Source organism: Daucus carota, chromosome 8, assembly GCF_001625215.2.
Source record: "Daucus carota subsp. sativus chromosome 8, DH1 v3.0, whole genome shotgun sequence".
In the NCBI taxonomy this organism is placed as follows: Eukaryota; Viridiplantae; Streptophyta; class Magnoliopsida; order Apiales; family Apiaceae; genus Daucus; species Daucus carota.
Window position 1 is genome coordinate 354,987 of NC_030388.2, and position 20,698 is coordinate 375,684.

General features: G+C 38.0%; 1 protein-coding gene across 5 annotated transcripts in view; it reads left to right on the top strand.

The window, feature by feature from the left end:
- Window positions 1-5,964: 5,964 nt before the first annotated feature.
- Window positions 5,965-20,698, top strand: part of LOC108199970 (B3 domain-containing protein Os07g0679700) — a 35,104-nt gene continuing 20,370 nt past the window's right edge. For 2 of the 5 annotated variants that reach the window (XM_017368002.2, XM_064082826.1), the window contains exons 1-13: window positions 5,965-6,146; window positions 6,357-6,501; window positions 6,595-6,676; window positions 6,745-6,846; window positions 6,962-7,201; window positions 7,284-7,444; window positions 7,721-7,817; window positions 7,893-8,067; window positions 8,829-8,905; window positions 9,020-9,442; window positions 10,913-10,962; window positions 11,058-11,171; window positions 11,262-11,329. In XM_017368002.2, coding sequence (XP_017223491.1) covers window positions 6,383-6,501; window positions 6,595-6,676; window positions 6,745-6,846; window positions 6,962-7,201; window positions 7,284-7,444; window positions 7,721-7,817; window positions 7,893-8,067; window positions 8,829-8,905; window positions 9,020-9,442; window positions 10,913-10,962; window positions 11,058-11,171; window positions 11,262-11,329 — 1,708 coding nt within the window. In that variant the 5' untranslated portion in view covers window positions 5,965-6,146; window positions 6,357-6,382. Of the gene's footprint in view, window positions 6,147-6,356; window positions 6,502-6,594; window positions 6,677-6,744; window positions 6,847-6,961; window positions 7,202-7,283; window positions 7,445-7,720; window positions 7,818-7,892; window positions 8,068-8,828; window positions 8,906-9,019; window positions 9,443-10,912; window positions 10,963-11,057; window positions 11,172-11,261; window positions 11,330-12,208; window positions 12,251-20,698 lie in introns of all 5 variants that reach the window. The other 3 variants (XM_064082825.1, XM_017368003.2, XM_017368004.2) reach the window with 3 other exon arrangements.

The following is a 20,698-nucleotide window of genomic DNA, read 5'->3' on the forward strand; positions in this document are numbered from 1 at the left end:
GGATATGACGTGGGTTCAAAATGGAGGTCCGTGGTCGTTTGATGGAGCCATGCTTGTTGTGGATACTATTCCGAAGGGAGGAGATCCACTGAAGGTGCCATTGTTTGAGTTAAAGTTCTGGATTCAGATACATGGCTTACCCTCTGGCTTTATGTCTGAGAGTGTCGGTAAGCAGCTAGGAAACTTCTTTGGTTCATTCATGGAGTATGATCCACAGAACAATACCTCTATATGGCGGGAAAGTATGCGGTTGAGGATCAAACTTGATGTGCGTAAGCCTCTGAAGAGGAAGAAAAAGATCTGTAAAAAGGACGGTACTGAGTGTGTTGTCCAGTGCAAGTATGAACGTCTTGGGGACTTCTGCTTCACGTGTGGGATGCTGACTCACACGGAGAGGTTCTGCAGGAGAAAAGTGGATATGAACATGCAAGATGGACTGAAGGAGTGGGGAGGATGGCTGAGAGCTCCACCGCGTAGGGGGGCGGGGCAAGAGCGGAGCAAGTGGCTCCGAGATGAGCGTGACGTGGATTGGGGCGAAAATCTAGTAAGGGATAACTACTACCAACAATTTTCGGGATTGCATACGGGAGGAAAGGTAGGAGAGGGTAGTCAGGGGCGAAATTCCGGAGTTGTTATCTCTGATTCAGCTATTATCCCGGGAGCAGTTAATAAGATTGTAAATTCAAACTCTGTGGCGGCAACATCAAACAACAGCTTTCCTATTGGGCCTACAGATGAGGAATTAGCTGGGCTTAATATTGAAGAAAGAAAGCGTAGAAGAAGTGGGCCTGTTGAGCTGCAAAGCATGGACACTGTATCTGAGTCCAGAGTCGTACTTTCGGAAGCTGCTCTTTCTAATATGGATTGTGCAGAGTCCTCTCCTGATTTTTTGGCTAAGCTTGCTAGGCAAGCTAGCCAATCCCAATGAATCTCTTAAGCTGGAACTGCCGAGGGTTGGGGAACTCTTGTGCAGTTCGTGTTCTTGGCGATCTTCTAAAGACTCGCAAACCCGATTTCTTGTTTTTGTCTGAAACTTTTTCTAATGCTAATAAAATAGAGTCCCTCCGTATTAAGTTTAGATTTGCTCAGTGTTTTTCTGTTGACTGCGTAGGCCACAGTGGAGGCTTGGCAGTTTTTTGGAAGTATCATGTTAACTGTGAGATAATTGGTTATTCCCGGAACCATATTGATGTTGTGTTTAAAGATAATAATGTTGCTGCTTGGAGACTAACATGTTTCTATGGATTCCCTGAACGATCGAAAAGTAGAATGTCATGGGATCTTATTCGTTTACTCGCTAATGTCTCGCAGCTCCCCTGGTGTATTTTTGGAGATTTTAATGACCTGCTCTATGACTCGGATAAATATGGTAAGGTTCCACACCCTCCAAGTCTAATGGAAGGCTTTCGGAAAGCTATAGATGACTGTATGCTCTCTGAAATTGACCTGTGTGGAGGCAAGTTTACCTGGGAAAGAGGTAGAGGTACTGATGAATGGGTGAAGGAGAAGCTGGATAGGGCGTTTGCGACACGTTCGTGGTTAATCAAGCACCCTCTCTGCAAGCTATCAGTTCATCATGTCACAAGGTCTGATCATGACCCAATCCATCTTGAACTGGTTAGTGTGGGTTTCTCGAAGCATAAGTTTCGTTTCAAGTTTGAGAATACGTGGCTTGAGGAGCCAACTTTTCGTAAAGAAGTCTCTGATTTCTGGCTAGAGCTTCCCCCGGTGCATATCCTTCCTAAGCTCATCTCTGTGTCCTCTTTTATGGCGAAATGGGGTCGAAATTTTTTTCATAAATTTCGGGAGAAAATTAAGAAGCAGAAGGAGGTTCTTGCGAGCCTGGTTGACCGAACAGATGAAGCTAGTGTGCAGCAATATTTTAGAGAAAAGGCGGCTCTTGATGACCTTCTCTTTCATGAAGAGGTTTACTGGAAACAAAGGGCTAAGACTTTTTGGCTTGCAGAGGGTGACGATAATACAAGGTTTTTCCATGCCAATGCTTCTAGTCGAAGGAAAACGAACCATATTCCGTACTTGGAATCGGATGAGGGTATTCGAGTTGACAAACACGAAGATATGTGTGGCATTGTTCGGGACTATTTTCTCAATATTTTCACTGGTACTCAAAGAGAGGAAGAGGTGCAACAAAATAACATGGGTAATTTTGTGACAGAGGAGCAAAACCAGAAACTAGTTGCCGAGGTATCTTTTGCAGAATTTACAGCAGCCATTAAGCAAATGCACCCTGATAAAGCTTCAGGGCCTGACGGTCTTAACCCGGCCTTTTTTCAACAGTTCTGGTCGATAGTGGGGATGGAGGTTTTCAACTGTTGCAAAGAGTGGCTACAATCCGGTTCTTTCCCTGCAAATCTGAATGATACTAATGTGGTCCTCATCCCAAAGAAGGAGAATGCTTGCTCTATGAAAGACCTTAGGCCTATTGCCCTTTGTAATGTCTTATACAAGATCCTTGCGAAAGTATTAGCCAATAGACTTAAACTCATTCTTCCCGGCTTGATCTCGGAGAATCAATCAGCTTTTGTCCCGGGAAGAAACATTACAGATAACGTGTTAGTTGCTTTTGAGGTCATACATCACATGAACACGAAACATTCTGGTAGTTATGGTGAGGTAGCTTTAAAACTAGACATCAGCAAGGCCTATGACAGAGTCGACTGGTCTTTTCTTAAAGCAAGGTTGCAATGCATGGGTTTTTGTCGCAAATGGATAAATTGGATCATGATGTGTGTAACAACAGTATCGTACGACTTTTGCTTTAATGGCTCCTCAATTGGTCCTGTTATACCATCAAGAGGGTTACGACAAGGGGACCCCTTATCCCCTTATCTTTTTCTGCTATGCGTTGAAGGCTTGTCTGACTCTCTTTATAAAGCTGCAAATGAAGGTAGTATAACTGGTTCTCAGATCAGCGCCAATGCCCCTACCATCACACATTTATTGTTTGCCGACGACAGCTTTCTCTTCTTCCGTGCAAATAATGAGGAAGTAACTGCTATCAAAGCCGTGTTACTTGAGTATGAGAGGGTTTCAGGTCAGTCGGTAAACTTCCAAAAATCGGGAGTTTTTTTCAGTAAAAATGTTAGTCTGAGGATCCGCAATGAGCTCTCTACAGCCTTGGGAGTTAGTAATGATGTTGGCACAGGAAAGTATCTGGGTCTCCCTTCATTGATTGGTAGATCGAAAAAGCGAGTGTTCAGTTTTGTGAAAGATAAAGTCTGGAAGAGGATCCAAGGTTGGAAGCCAAAGCTAATCTCTCGAGCTGGTAAGCTGGTATTAATTAAAAACGTAGCCCAGTCTATTCCCTCTTACTGCATGTCTTGTTTTCTGCTGCCAAAATCTCTGTGTCAGGAATTAGAACGGATGTTAAATAAATTCTGGTGGAGTACTAATTCTGACGATAAGAAAGGGGTGAACTGGTTATCTTGGGCTGGTATGAGCATGTCGAAAACAAAGGGTGGTCTAGGCTTTAGGGATCTCTATGGTTTTAACATTGCTCTTATCGGGAAACTTTGCTGGAATTTTCTAAGGAACCCTCAGTCTCTTGTTGCTCGAGTGTACAAAGCTCGCTATTTCCCCACAACCAACCTCTTGAAAGCAGATGTGAAAGCAGGCTCTAGTTATATATGGAGGGGTATTGTCACGGCTAAAGATATGATTTCAAAAGGTTTCCGATGGGTCTTAGGAGACGGTACTGATATAAATGCTGCTAGAGATCCATGGCTGAATAGGAAGGAGGGTCACCTGGCTGATCAAAACCACTATTACGTGGAGGAGAATGCAACTGTGTCCAGTTTTTTCTCAGACAATTCGAAAAGCTGGAATGCTCAGAAAGTTCGGGATTGTTTTGGTGAGGACGATGCTAATCTGATTTTATCAATGAAAATTCCTCAGATTGCAGTAAAGGACAGGCTGGTTTGGACAGGAACGTCGAATGGGCATTATACTGTAAAATCTGGGTACCACACCTGGCACAACAACAATGTGGAAAGTCTGAATGTTACCCAGTCTAGGGGGTGGTGCAAAATCTGGAAGCTTGCAATTCCAAACAAAATGAAGACGTTTTTATGGCGCTTTTGCAGAAACACTGTACCAGTTCGTAGGAGATTAAGCTCAAAGGGTGTTTCTCTACCTATTACATGTCCTATGTGTAATGCTGATGTGGAACATCTTCTCCACGTATTTTTTGATTGTCCATTTGCTCAGCTTTGTTGGCAATACTCAGGAGGATCCTTTGATATGCATGATGTAGAATTTGCTCCTGACTGGTTGCTCTGTCAACTTAATACGGCTAGTGCTAGTGAGATTATCAGAATTGCGAAGGTTTTGTGGGGAATCTGGTTCTTCCGTAACAAGAAGGTCCGGGAGAGTAAAACTGTATCTCATGTTGTGGCTATGGATTGGAGTTCTAAGATGCTATCAGACTGGGAGAGTGCCAAGCAGCGTAGAGCGACCATGGTTTCTTCTACTGTGACTTCAATCTCCCATGCTCCTCCGGTTTGGAAACCTCCAGATGAGAATTGTTTAAAGCTAAATGTGGATGCAGCTTTTCATGCAGGTGCAAGCACATTCTCGGTTGGCCTGGTGTTGCGAGATCATGAAGGCACTTTCATTATGGGAAAGGCGGTTTGTTGTGAAGGGGCATCTAGTCCCCTGGAGGCTGAAGCAACTGCCATCCTCGAAGGCCTGAGTTGGCTCACCACTTTGTCATACCATCGTGTATCCATCGAGTCTGATTCTCTTCTTTGCATTCGATCAATCCACCGCTCTGATGATAACCTGTTTGAAGTGGGTCATATATTGGAGAGCTGTCGCTTAATGTTAAATTCTAGTATAGGCCTCTCTATCTCTTTTGTTAAAAGGCAAGCAAACAAAGTGGCTCATGAAGTAGCTAAATTACCTTGTTCGCTTAATTGCCCAAACGTTTTCACGTCTCCTCCATTGGTTTTGTTGGAGGCCCTCTTGTATGATTTTCCTAGTTATTGAAAGTCGTCTTTTTATTCAAAAAAAAAAAAAATAATAAAGTAATAGTAATGTATAATTATTATTATTATATAATAATATCTATAAATGAAATAATAGTCTGGTTTTAGTAGTTCGTCTTGTTCCTCATTACTAGCTTATAGCCCGTGCAAGGCACGGGAGCTTTTTAATTATTTATAAACTTTTTAAATATATTTTAAATGGTGTGAAAAAAATTAATTTATAAATAATAAATTAAAATTTTCAATAAAATAAAATTCGAAATTATGATTTGTTTGTAAGTTAGAACTTTGGTAAATACATCATCACAGCCATTAATGGTTTCAAATAAATTATTTCAATCAAGCAATTCCTTTTCTCGTATGTATCATGCCAAAGTATTAAATTTTATCTATTAAATTTTAATATATTTTGAGTGGAATACGTTATGCCAACTCCTATTAGATTATATTAATAAATGTATTTTATATTAAAATTATTATAATGTGATTTAAATATTTTTCAAAAAATTTATATGGTTCTAAATTAAAATTGATAAACATAATTTGTTTCGAATTAAGAAAAGGAATCATAAATATGCAATAAGAAGGTAAAATCTATTTTGGATTAAGAAAAAATTTTTGTATTTGTTCCTCACATAAATCCGGCTTATTAATTTTAAAATATATTATAAAAAAATTGTGACGGTGTGATTTATATGACTCTACGAACAAAACTGGTAGGAAATATTTATTTAGGATTAAAAAAAATGAAAGACAAAATTTGTTTTGGATTCTGAAAAGGAATTATAAACATGCAAGTAGATATCAGTTGTTCTAGAACAAAATTTAATTTTGTTCCAATCTAACGGTGCTTATTTATTCAATATAAGATCCAACGGATGATAAGCTTTTGGACCAGAGGACCATGCGACCAAATTATCTCCCTTACGCTTATTATATATAAGTATATAATATAATGATCCCACGCATATGCATCTCGAGACAGCTTCCCCTACCTACCTCCTCAATCCCCCATCTAAACTCTGCTCTACTAATTCCAACATTATTTAATTATTAATAATACTAATACTACCACAGCTTCAATTAAATTACCTCCTCCTCCTCCTGGTTCCTGCTGCTGCTGCTTGACTGATGTTTAAGGTACGGAGGAGAACTAGTTCAATTACTAGTTGAATTCTTTTACTGCTACTACACCTTCTTGTTCTTGTTCTTCTTCTGATGATGATTAGAATTACAAGTGCTAGAGTTAATTAATTGATTTAGCAGCTACTACTAGTAATAAATAATCACCTTGTTTATGAGTTCACTCGGTTGACTTTGTAATTCTCTTGTTTGTGTGGAATGAATCAGCAAATAGATAGATATATACATAGCTGATGGCTTCTCAAATATGCATGAACTCGTTGTGCGGCGCTCCTATCCTCAATTCCAGTTCCAGACTAGGCTGGCCTCTGCGATCCGGTGCTGCCTTTGCCATTCTTTGTCACAACTGCGGGTAGCTGCTGCTGCTACCTTTTCTCCTTGTGAAACTCAATAGTTGTAATCACACTTTACTTATGATCAACACCTTCTTTTTCCCCATATTCAGGACTTTGTATGACCAGCTGGCCTTCTGTGACGTTTTTCATTCAGATCACACTGGCTGGAGAGACTGCATTTCCTGTGGCAAGGTACTAGTGTTCACCATTTTTACCGGATATCATTTCCTTTATGTAACACATTTGTCGTCTCGTCACAGCGTCTACATTGTGGATGCATTGCGTCGACCTCTTTGCTTGAGATACTTGACACCAGCGGTGTCATTTGTATTAGGTGTGCCAAAACTTCGCCAATTCAACCTGTAAGATTATTTTACCTACATCCTCTATCTTCCTAAATACACTTATATACACACACCTCACTTACACCTGCACACACAGCCACAATTCATTTCTGATGATAATGGCCTGAAGCAGTTCCTTCCACCTCAGAATCATAATACATCCAGATCCATGCCCCCATCAGGAGATACTAGGAATAAATGTTTATCAAAGTACACCCAATTATCTGCTGGATGTGGATCACCCCTTGATGTCAAAACAAAAACAGATAAAAAGACTCCAGAGGTTGAAGATGTTTATGGATCACCTGTGCAGACAGACTTGACTATTTCCTTGGCTACTGAATCTATAACCACACATTCATTACCAATTACGGTAAGCAAATTGATGACATCAAACATAACTAATAACTATTTGTTCCTTTCAACATGGATCTGCTCACTGTCTTTTGCCTAAGGCATCAAAGCCTGTTCTTACTGCAGGACTGGACCCAAATGCTAGGACTATGTCACAAATGCGTGTAGCAAGGCTGCCTGTTGAGGGACGAATTAAAAGTCAGTTGCTTCCTCGTTATTGGCCCAGAATAACTGAGCAAGAGTTGCAGCAAATATCTGGAGAGTATCCACAAACTTTCCTTTTCTTTCCTTATCGTCAAATAGATCTGCATTTTATATATGCACCCTAGAACACCGTATTAAGAAATCGTCTTTGCTACCAAGGAAAATCATCAGTTATTCGAGGCTAATTTATGTATGGAGTTCAATTATACATTTTTTTTTAACTGGGACCGAATGAAATATATTATTGTATGGAAGATATTAACTCTTCGATTATATATTGGTATATATAGATACAATTGTTAGTACTATGGTTCCTTGACTTAAATGTTTCTAGCTCAAATTCCACCATTGTCCCATTATTTGAAAAAATTCTGAGTGCTAGTGATGCTGGTCGTATCGGTCGTTTGGTACTCCCGAAAGCATGCGCAGAAGTATGTCTCTTAACATATACTGACTCTTTTGTTTGGATGGTTTTAAACTCTCTTACAACTAGAATTTATGTTCAGGCATATTTTCCACCAATCTCTCAACCTGAAGGCATTCCCGTGAGAATTCAAGATGTAAAGGGAAAAGAATGGGTTTTCCAGTTCAGATTTTGGCCGAATAATAACAGCAGAATGTATGTTTTGGAGGGTGTGACTCCTTGCATACAGTCCATGAAATTACAAGCTGGAGATACTGGTATCCTTTTAAGGCGTAATTTATTTGACCATATAGTAAACCGTTAGCAGTATGTATGATTTTTCATATATTCTAATGTTGTTTTACACTTCTCTTGGTGTATATGCATCCATGCTGGCTGAGTGTTGAAAGTAATTTTGTAGCGAGGATTAAGAAACCCTGTAAAGACTTCCGATCTCCTTTCTCCTTCTCTGAGTGTTCTTAAAGATTAAAGCTCTTTGAGAAAAAAAAAATATAAATATTAAAGCTTGTTTATTGACAATCAGAAGACCTAATTTATGTATTTGTAGTTGCTATCTGCAATAATAATCTCTGAGATTGAAATAGGACTTGGAAAGGAACAAGAGATCTAAAATATGCAAGAAGCATAGTAAAGCTATTAATTTTGACTGTAGAAAGGACTTTGGAATCTTGTACATTTTTTATACCATATATTCATTTATATAGAGAATAGTCAACAAGAAAGGTTTATTCTAATCCAGAATACTCCCTTCAGTTAGATATTCTATAATACAGCTGCATGTTGCAGAGTATCAGACATCTAATATTTTCATCAATAAATTTCATGACATATTTAATGAAATTATCAGCAACAGTTATTTCAGCTAAGAGCCTACCTCTCTAATATTGGCCTAATCATCTCTTTCTTGATATCCAGTATCATCTCTTAAGTGAAAATTTATCTTTATCATTATCATATATTCAACTGTAGAGCTTCCTTTATTCATTCGTCTTGCTGAGTTCAATATATTACTTTTCAGTAACATTTAGTCGCATGGATCCAGAAGGAAAACTTCTTATGGGATTTCGCAAAGCCTCGAATAATATTATAATGCAGGTAGCATCTTTATAGGAAGTTTCCTTTTAACTGCTTAGGAGTCTCTATTCATCACTGCATACAATCAGACTAATACTTACTAAAAACCTAACTTAGTAATTTACTTGCTGATAGGATTCCCATTCCACTGGCAAACATAACGGGTCTTTTGCAAGCGAGCCTTTCTCATCGAGCGATGTTGATAATCTACCACTTAGGAATGGTTACTCTGGTCTTCTCCAATCAATGAATGGAAGCACAGATTCTCATCTAAAGGCATTTTCAAAACATTTCAGCCCATCTAGTGAAGATGCTTGGCACTTCACTGATAAGCATGGAGGCCGGGGGATGATTGGTTCCTTGGCACCGACATTGCTGGCTCCTGAGAGGAAGAGAAGTAAAAAAATTGGGTCAACGAGTAAGAGGTTGCTCATTGATAACCAAGATGCCCTAGAGCTGAAACTCACTTGGGACGAAATACAGGAAATGCTACACCCTCCTGCCAGTATGCAGCCAACCACTGTTACAATTGAAGACCACGAATTTGAAGAGTATGAAGTAAGTCAGCACTGAAAAATTATTTTCATGCCTGGTATATAGGTAAAATTCAATATTCAAAACCAGAGTGAAAACAGATGACAGTTATCTATAAATGAGTACTAAAGAGAAATGAAGTGGACTGGAAACACAAGTTGTCGAAAGCAAAGTGTTAGTATGTATTTTTGATTTCTGAAGTATTGCTTAGTGTAAGCTTAGATACAAGGTAGTAAATAACTTCCATGGTGATGCTGATAAATTTTTGTGAGATATGTTCATTAATAATTATATTAGATCAGTTTAAGTCATCATTAGGATCTATTTCTACTCTCAGAACTCAGAAGTAATGTGATACTACACTGATATTGCTTCGAGTTACAATTGGATAGTAAATGTAATTAATTTAGAAACTGTGTTACTGTGTCAAATGTGTTTTTCCAATTTCCTCTCCATCCAAACTCGATTTCTACCTTTATATCTTCAAAGATAAATAAATCCTAATTCTTTCTATCTCATCTCTGAACTTGTTTTTCTCTATTCTCGTCTGTAAAAAGGAAGTAAGGTCTATATTAGAACCTGGGTTGGGACCTCTACTGCTTCTTTCTCGAATCATAGTTAACTTCTCCAACCGACTGTTCTTCCTCTAAAATATAATTATGGTCTTCACTAGTTCAATCTTCGGTAGTGCTGATCTCCTTATATTATCTTTAATGTTTTTAAGATATCCGGAAATTCATTCTCGAATCAGCTGCTATATACCAAGTTTTGGTGGAGTGTCCTTGTCACCACCTCCAAGTTGGCTCCAACTACTTCACTCTCTTCTAGCTTCGCAAATAACTATTCGCCATATTCTTCTACTCCTTCCACTAATATTTATCTTTCACAACTAGAATTCCTTAGTTTTTGCTGTATTTAAAAAAAGACATTTAAAACTAAAAACCATATATAGACCAAGGAATTAGGTAAAGACAAATCTGATATGTGAAAATAATTTGTTCCTCATTTTACAGCACTACTAATTTAGAAAATGTCTTGGTATAAACTCCCTTGCCTTGTGTTTCACTGAATTTCATGTCCTAAATAGAAGACTTTAGCAATGCAAGATTGAATGGAAACAAGAGTTGGAGACTAGGACTCGTGTTTTGGCCCCGTGACCAATCATTTTTAAATTTATGAAATATCTTGAAGATTGGAATAACAAAATGTTTTAGTTGATACTAGGAAAAAATTAATAGAATCTTGTCATGGAATTGCGGGATGTTTTCATTACTTTAGTTTTGACCACTTAATGTTCGGTTAATTCAAGTTGGGCGAAGGAAGTCTGATAGATAATGTCTTATGGTCTCATAAAGTAGGTCCAAGGCCGCCTTTGAAAGTTTATGGGTCATAAGCATTCATTGCGAATTCCCAAAGGCAACTTTTTCTGATAAAGATACCTACTTTGCACTTAAGATGATACCTTGACTAATGCTTCAGTCTTTTACAATGTAGGCGCCACCTGTTTTGGGAAAGAGGAGCATTTTTACTTCCCGGTCATCTGGGTAACACTTCTATTTTTCTTAATTTCAGAAACTTTAGTATCACAGAATTCATGGATTGGTTAAGATAATAGTGAATTGCTGACTTGTTGATACAGGGAGCAAGAGCAATGGACGACATGCGATTGCTGCTTTAAGTGGCGAAGGTTGCCATCTGATTTCCTTCTCCCTCCCTTATGGAGATGTCAGGACAATGTGTGGGATCACAGCAGGCAAGTAGTGTTGTATGAGGATTGCGAATGTAATGTGAATCCACACAATAAGTAGATTTTATTACATGCTAATTTATATTACGTCTTCAGGTGTTCATGTTCTGCACCAGATGAATTGAGCCCTTCGGAACTTGATCAACTTCTCAAAATGAACAATGGTATGGTATCAGTTTATATCTATCCATGCATCATACAATGATTTGTACAAATGTAAAATACCAGTTCAACCTTGTACTTTTATATAGTGATAATTTGGTGATTAGGTTTAGTCTGCCATTAGTATTAGTTTTTAGTTAACTCGACATCTACCTGATTAGCTTTTCCAAAAATGACAAGTTATGTAGCTGAAATAAGCTTCTCTGGCAGGATTAGTAAGTAGGCTAAAAAACAGGGCAAAAGGGTCCAGCTTAATATGTCTGTAGCTTGCTATAGTATATATGCTGTGTCCCAACAATCTTTTTTTCCTAATAGTTGCCAGCTAGCGTTGTTGTCACGAGGCTCGATTAGTCAAGTCGGCGACTAGGCACGACTTGTCGAGGAAAGAAGTTCGACAGATGGTTGTTAGGAAGTCAGTCGACTTGTCAACCAGTGCAATTCTCAGTGAAAATCCAGCACAAATTAAATAAAACAAAGAAAAGAGCTTATTTTCTAAACCCCTAATCACTACAACAATAGCACACACCTTGTTGAACCGGTGATTATAACAGGTACATTTAGTGATTATTCAACTTTTCTAATTAAAGAAATACAAATATATGAAATTCCAATCACCAACCATCATTGATTTCAGCCATCACCAAACTTCGTCGGCTTGCTGCAACCAGGGGGCATTAATTGATTTATATTTTATATTATAATAAGACTTGCATAGATTTGTTCAAAAATTGTATAGATCGAGAGGAAGAAGAGTGATGAGCTCGCCTAAGAGGTAGAGTAGAAATATGGCATTCAAGTAATTAGTGATCGTTTCTAGTTTTAATTTTAATTTGGTTTATATTTGATCACTATATATATGTATGTTATCACCACTTAGGCAGGAGGACGTTAGGGAAAGCAGGATGCATCCTTGGATAATACTGGTATGTTAGTAAAAGAATGCAATTCATTAATCAGAAAATCTTTGGTGACAATTTATTAAACAGGATGGGATACACACTTTTAAAATGATTTGTTATTAGGTTTTTCTCAATAGAGAAGAGAAGCAATTCTCAGAAATCAGTCCTTTAGAGATTTCTTGGGCAATAGACATCGCTAGAAAAAACCTCATTTAGGAGAAAAACCTAGAATGAGTTTTAGAGGGAAAAATCTTATGATTAGGGAATCCTCAAATACAGACAACCTTTTAAGGAATGTCTCGACACAAATAGACAATTTAAGCCAAAAGCTTGACCGTCTCAGCTAATTGTCTAGTTCTTTAGCCACAAACCCTCACATTTATAAAAAAGGAAAGATCCTAAACCTCAAACGTTTAAATGAAGGATTAGGAAAAGAGCCGAAGAATTTCATCTTCAGCAGCAGCCTTCCAGGTAGTGCACGAATTACCACTATAATTGCATCTAATAATCTTAACCAGATTAGAGGAAGAATACACCTTGGAGTCTATAAGTTACTATCCTATTTTGGGCTCAGTAAAGACCCCGTGATAAATTTTCAAAAGGCTCCAGTGTCTTTGGAAAATATTGTGCCACTTACTTTTACAGAAGTGAAAGTAGTAGTAGTAGCAGAAATAAGTTAAAAGACATGAAAAATCTTTTAACAGAGCAAAATGCTAAAATTATGAATCTTTCAGTTAAGAATAATGAAGAGATCAAAAGATTAGCAGAAGAGGTAGAATGACTTTGCAATAACAAGGACAACATACCTATATCTAGAAAAGAAGTTCTAGACTTAACCTCTAAATTGGGAGAAATCGAAGAATATCTTAGGATGAGCCTTAGGGAATTACAAGAAGATTTCAATAAGTTGCTTAAAAACCAGCAGTATAATGATAACATTGAAGCTGCAGCAACAAAGATTGTTAAGGAAATAAAAATTATTATCCAAGATTGTCCATGCAATAAAGAAATTCTTGATGCTCTTCAGACAGGTACATCAAGTAAAGAAATCATCATACCAGATGAAAAATTCAGGAAACCCTTGAAATATAGTTATCCTAATTTTAGCGTAGGAAACAAAGAAATGGGTATTGGAAAAAATTCAGGAAGTTTATCATGGCCATTTGAGAAATCAACATGAACTACATGAAAACAGTGGAAGAATTCTTCTGGAAAAATCTAGAAGATAAGGAATTGCAGATTTCAGATGACAACGTTGACATTCTAGAACAAGCAATTAGACCAATGGAAATAGATGATGAATCTATAGCCAACAAGGAAATAGAGACAAATAATAAGTTAAGATCTTTATTTGGTTTTACTAATTATGAAACTCTAAATGTCATTGAGAATTTCAGCTCTGAAGAACAATCAGATCATGAAAGATCACCTCAGGATTCCGAAGGTGAAAGTTCAGAAGATGAAATTTTACCAGAATATTTCAGAATGAACCACTAAAATCCCTTCAAAAATGAAGAAGGAGAATCTTCCTGTTATTTCACACCAACTATGAGAAAGATTGTAGAAGGGGGGGTTGAATACAATCTTTTACAAATTTAAAAGATTCAAGAATGATACACTAAAAAAACACAGTAAACAGAAAAACACCAAGTATTAAAAATACGGGTGGATTGAATGATCCACCCGTGAGATTTTATATAGAAGAATCTGTGGATTGTTTACAATTCGCACAGCTGCTGGTTCATCACTCAACAAGTTCTAACTCTCAGATTTTTCTCTCAAGTAATTTGAACAAGTTCAACTGATGCTACTAACTTGGTTATATACCCCAAGTTTTACAAAGCTTTTAGCTAGATTACAAAATGCACTCTAATCTAAAAACAATGCTGCACAACTTTGTCTTATGCATGCTTTCTGAGATGTCTTCATCTTTGACCATCATCTTGATTTGATCCAGATTGCACTGCATGAGATAAGTATGTTTCTGCTTCTTCTTTATTTTCCTAATTAGGCTTCCATGTCTATTTTAGTGTAATTCGATCCATGTGATTTGTCAGACTTAAGCTCTAGTCACTTTCAACTGCTCTTTGCTTCATCAGTTGAAGGTTCTGTTTGCTTGACTTTATCAGTTGAATGCCTGGCTCATCAGTTGAATGAATTACAAACTCCATCCGTTGAATGCTGTTCCAGTCTCATCAGTTGAATTCCTCAGCATTATCAGTTGAACACTTTGTCTTCAGTTGAATGCTTGATTTTCATCAGTTGAAACATCATCCAGTCTTCATCAGTTGAACAGTTACATCTCATCAGTTGAATATCCTTCACTTAGATAAAATTACATGGCATTGGATATTTACAATTAGCCATCCTATTCTACCCATCCGTTGATAATTCCCAAAGACAAGAAATGTAACAATTACAACTGAAATTTGATAAAGATTCTAAGTAAGACATGTTACAAAATGTTTATGTTATCATCAAAAATTATTGATTCCTAACAATCTCCCCCAATTTATGACTGGAGAAGATGCAGACATAAATTCTACACTTGATGATAACAAAAACATTAATAAAATAAAATGCAGAATTTAAATACAAGAGTTAGAAAAGATTACAGATGATTATGCTCCTCTAGACTGAGCAGTTACTTGTTCCTAGAAGATCTTCTTCTTCTGGACTTAAGTTTTTCTTCAAGAATATTGATTTGCTTCTGAAAGATCCTGTAGAACCATTCTTCATCACTATCTTGTCTGTTGAGTTTGGATTGGAGAGTCTTCAGAGTATTTAAGCTAGCAACCTTGAGTTGATCTTTAGGTCTGAAAAATCTCCTAACACCTTGATTGTCCCTAAATTCCATGACTGGAGTAGGTTCATGATGAATTTTCTTTCCAGTGTAGGGAATTTTCAGCCTTCTTTGTAGACTAGCATCAGAGTTCCATTCCTTCCTGATCTCAAGGATTCTCTTTAGTACCATTTGCTTTGCAGGTGGTGTAAATCCTCCAGTCCTCTTCATAGATCCATATATTTTTGTTAGAGAACTGAATCCCTCAGAATTCAGAACTCTGTGAAGAGGCCAGATGACATCACCCTTGTTTTTGTAAGAGAATACCAATCTTTCAGGTAACTTTGAAGTTGCTTCTATTCCTCTTACTTCTTGAAGATCATCCAGCTCCAGCTCCAACTCAGAAATTTCTTCAATGTTAGCAATGATCAGATAGTCATCAGGGTTCTCAGGTTCTTTTGGAGGTTTGGGAGGGTTAGCCATCCTTTTAGCCACAGACTTGACTTTCTTCTTTGGCTTGGAAGATTCTTGGACAAGAAAAGCTGGAATTGGAATATCTTCCAAGTCAATTGGCTCCTCCTTTGGCATTATTGGCTCATCATGGAAGTTGACATCTGGATGTACTACTGTGGTATCCTTGATTGGAGAAGAAGGCTTTGAGATAGGCTTTTCTGGCACTTCTTCTCTTCTCTTGGCTGCCTCAGGCATCTTAGTTTTAGATTTGACTCTCTTTTTCTTTGGAGAAGATTCAAGAGGCAATCCTTTCTCATTTAAAAGCTCAGCTGCCAACTCTTCTTCCAGCTCAATAGCAAACCTCTCATCCACCTCTATTTGATTTAAAGAGAGTTGGGATTCAAACTCCTCTTTTTCACATTCTCTGGCCACCTCTTCAGCTTTTGCATATGAGTAATGAGGATGGCCAGTTCCAATAAACAGCTTTTGGCCTTCTCTGTAGATGATGGCAAAATGAGTCTTTAAGGCCACATCTGCACAATCTTTATAACTTTTGATTTCTTGGCCCAAAAGCTTGTATTCATTTTTGTCAGGCCTGGCTAATGGAAAGTAGATTGAGCTTGAGTCTTTTCCAGGCCTGGAGTAACCACAATTGTTTGGAAACAGAGTTGGCTTGAACTCATTCAGAAATGATGGCTCACCCTTCTCTGTCTTGGAGGGAATAACAATCTCAGGTGTAATCACCCTGAGAATTGTGGTTGTGGTTGGAAAAGAGATTTGAGCTGTAGTGGCTGTAGAAGATGTAGATGATTTCTTGCCCAGTTGAGCCACTCTCTTTGCAATGGAGTCCAATTCTTTCATCCTTTCAATCTTTTGCTTTTCCCTTTCAGTGTGGAAAGGAGGAGGAATTTGACTGATTAATTCTGCAGGAGTTGGTAATTCTTTCTCCCCCTTTTTGTTAGCAGCAAGTGTAAGGGATGGACTGGGAAGAGAAGCACCAGAGGCAAGAAGAAGATGTTGAAGGAGTCCAGTCTGAATTCTTTGATGCTGCAACATCTCATCCATTCTAGAGTTTAAGATATAGACATTGCCTTCCAGAACTTCTACTTGCTTTTCCAATTGCAGTTGTTTTTGCTCAGAACCAGAAAGAGCTGATTTGACCTGAGCTGGAAGCTTTTCATCAATTTGTTTGGTCAGATCAGTCTTAACAGAGGCAATGAGAGAATTGAGATGCTCTATCTCTTTCTGAAAGTGGAGAGATTGATATTTGTGAAGCTTGAGGTTTTCCAGAGCTTGACTGGCAATGGTGGCAGAGATGGCTTGAGAGGAGGATGAGCTTCCAGGTTGTGATTGAAGAAGAGTGGAGGCTTGCCTTTCCAGCTCCATGCTAACAACCATTGCATTTGCAGACTGCATGGAGAGCCATGAAGGTAGAGAAGTGGTAGGTTGTTCACCAAGGGATTCCTCAAGAGCATCATTGAGGTCTTCATCACTATCATCATATTGAAAATCATCTCCAGCATTGGCAGGCAGAGCTGTAAATGCCTCCTTTGCTCTAAGCATAGAAGATGTAGTGTGAATTAGATTAAGGTGCCTCTCAGCTGCTTGATTGTCCAATCTGGCAAAATCTTGAATGGAAGACATTCCATGAGTAAAAGTCTCAGGGTCTAGTGAAACACCATCCAATATGGATCTGTATTCAGCTTGAAACTCTTGTTCACTAAACCCTTCACTGACACCTGCATTTCTCTCAATATCTCTCTTTTCTTGCATCAAGGGCTCCCCTTGGCTCACCACACAACTCACCTCTCCCTCACTTACCCTTACTAAAGGGTCACTCATATCCTCTCCTTTTTCCTGGCTAGAAGAAAATGCCAGACTCTCCACACTCTCTCCTTTTGCCAGCTCACTAGGCTGCCTCTCCACTCCATAGCTCACTCCACTCAATCCTAGAAGTGTTTGTGCTACCATGTGATCAACTGCTGTAGAAAGAGGTAAAGTAATTGAAGTAGCAGCAGCTGTCAACTGATGAGAGACATCAGTTGAGACATTAGTAGATGAGGCATTCAACTGATGAGAGCTGTTAAGCAGATCAGTTGAAGGACAAACACTTGTCAACTGATGAGGGAGATCAGTTGAAGAAAATGAAGAAATAGGTTTAGAGGCTGTAATAGTTGAGTCTGTGGTGATTGATTTTAAAGGAAAATCCACAGAACACACTGTCACAGAAGAAGGAAATGGAAGAGAAAGATCCAACAAATCATCAAAATGATGATGATCAATCTCAGAAGGGGGCTTCTCCATGAAATCCAAAGATGGAGAATTTACAAGTGTGGTGTGAATTAATTCCACATCCACAGAAGAGGTTGGGGATTGTGTTTGAGTAGTAGAAATGGTAAGATCATAAATATGGGTGATTGGTTGAGATGAAGAAGGGGGCTGTGACTCCACATTTATTGGAGTCACATCAATCTGACTTTGAGAAGTTAAAGGCATAAAATCCAGAATGGATGCCTGTGTGTGTGCAGAGTGCTTCAGTTTGTCACTTCTTAGCTTCTTTCTCCCATAGGCTTTTATTGGTGAAGAAGTGGTGTCCCTCCCCCTTTTTGACTGTGTCCTTGGCTGAGGACTGTTTTCAATAACAACATCCTTTTGGGAGGATGCTGCTAGGGATGTGCTTAAATCCATATTAACATCTACAGTCTTTTGGGAGACTGCAGAGTGGCTAGGCTGGTTAGCACTCACCTCTCCATCCTTATCCTTAGGGTTTCTTTGATGATCACCCTTTCCCTCCCCCTCACTTCCTCCAATCACACTCCCCTCAGGCTTGTGTTTCTTAGTTTTTACAACAGATGCCTTTTGGGAGGCATCTGAGGTTGGTTTAGAAGACTTGGTTTTAGAGGGTTTTGCTACTTGTGTAGGCTGTTGATGGGCCTCTTCAACAGCCCTGATAGCAGAAAGCAAAGAAGTTGAGGGTTGAGAGAGAGTAGTAGGAAAGCCATGTACCTCTTTGTGCTTTCCAGCCTCCATTGTTGGCAGGTACACCACCTCCAAGGAGGGGTATAAATTCATCCTAAAGAGGTCTTTAAAGACTCTCTTTTCCTGCACAAAACTGGGAAGCTTGGCTTCCTTGTTAGTAATAACTAGCTTATCATTGAGATGATTAGCTAGCATCATAAGAAATCTGACATAATATATATTCCTAGGTCTATCAGTTTTATCACCTAGTTTCTCCCCAATTTCTTGGATCATCAAACCACCAAAGTTGAAATATTCATTAGTCAGGTACATGTAAAGCATTTGTAAGATCTGGGAAGTAAGGGCATTAAAATTACTAATTTTACCAGAAAATGCTTTAATAAATGCATCACATAAGTAACTCCATTCTCTCCTAAGACCCCTTCTTTCTATTTTACCTAAGGCATCAGTTGGCAAAACATAATTCATGGCATAAAGTAAATTAACCAACTGATTATCACTAGGCAAAGATAAAACAGTATTTTCAGGAATCTTAAAGCATGCTTTCATAACATCAGCATTGACAGAGTAAGTTTTATTATTGACAGAGAAAGTTAGAGTTTCATGCTCACTATTAAACTCTGCAGAGGTCCACATTTCCTCAACTATTTCATGGTAGATGATGGGAGCTTCAGTCATAGCATAAGAGAGCTGGCTTGACTTGATGAACTCCATCATCCTGTGATACTCCTTTTCCTCCACAGCTTTAGTATCCACAAATGACGCAAAGTTGTTCTTCTCATAGATAAACCCACTTGGTGCAGTGTACTTCTTCATTGGTGCCATTGCAGTTACAGAGAAAGCTTGAAGAGAAATTAGAACTTGGTTTTGCACAGAGAGAGAAGAGAGCTTTGAGAATTCGAAAGAGTAAGATGAAAAGAAATGAAAATAGATTAAAACACTTAAATACTTTCTCAGAAAATTGCTGTGATTGGCTGAGAAATTACCGTTGAGAAGAAATTACTCTTATTTATCTCTACAAAAATTACACACACGATCGTGTATATAAAGTAAGAGAGAGACAAAAGAAATTTCAACGGCTCAGATCTGATAATACTTTCAACGGATGAAATAAGCGCCTCTTTAAACTTCCTAGTCAACTGATGAAGATCAGTTGAAGGCGTCTTCAACTGGTGTCATCAGTTGAATGAAAAACAACGCAAGAGGATATTGTTTCAATCATCAGTTGAAACAATTTCACTAGTTCATCAGTTGAAATATTATAGACTTTATCCAGAATTATAATTAATTCAATTTTGATAAATCAAAATTAATCAAATTCTGGCTGCCAAATTACAGAAAAATTCACTCTAAATTAGGAGAAATTTAACATACCTAATTTACTTACCAACCTTGTGAATGTGGATTCATCAAGAGGCTTTGTGAAAATATCTGCAATCTGTTCTTCACTTGGAACAAAATGCATTTCAACAGTACCAGCCATCACATGTTCTCTTATGAAGTGATATTTGATGTCAATGTGCTTGGTTCTTGAGTGTTGTACTGGATTTTCAGTTATAGCAATGGCACTGGTGTTGTCACAAAATATTGGGATTTTTGAGAGATTTAATCCATAATCAAGTAATTGATTTCTCATCCACAATAATTGTGCACAACAGCTTCCAGCTGCAATGTACTCAGCCTCAGCTGTAGAGGTTGATACAGAGTTTTGCTTTTTGCTAAACCAAGAAATCAATCTGTCACCAAGAAATTGACAAGTGCCAGTTGTACTTTTTCTATCAATTTTGCATCCTGCAAAATCAGCATCTGAATATCCAATTAGATCAAATCCAGAGTCTTTAGGGTACCAAATACCAAGATTTGGTGTTCCCTTAAGATATCTGAATATTCTTTTTATAGCAATAAGATGTGATTCTTTAGGATTAGATTGAAATCTAGCACAGAGACATGTAGAAAACATAATATCTGGTCTACTAGCTGTCAAATATAGAAGAGAACCAACCATGCCTCTATAATTAGAGATGTCCACAGATTTCTCATTAGGACTTAACTCTAATTTGGTGGCTGTTGGCATGGGAGTCTTAGCTTCTTTGCAATCCAATAAATCAAACTTTTTAAGTAGATCATAGATGTACTTAGTTTGATTTATGAATATACCTTCCTTTACTTGTTTAACTTGTAAACCAAGAAAGTAGGTGAGCTCTCCCATCATGCTCATTTCATACTGACTTTTCATTAGATTAGCAAACTTCTTGCAA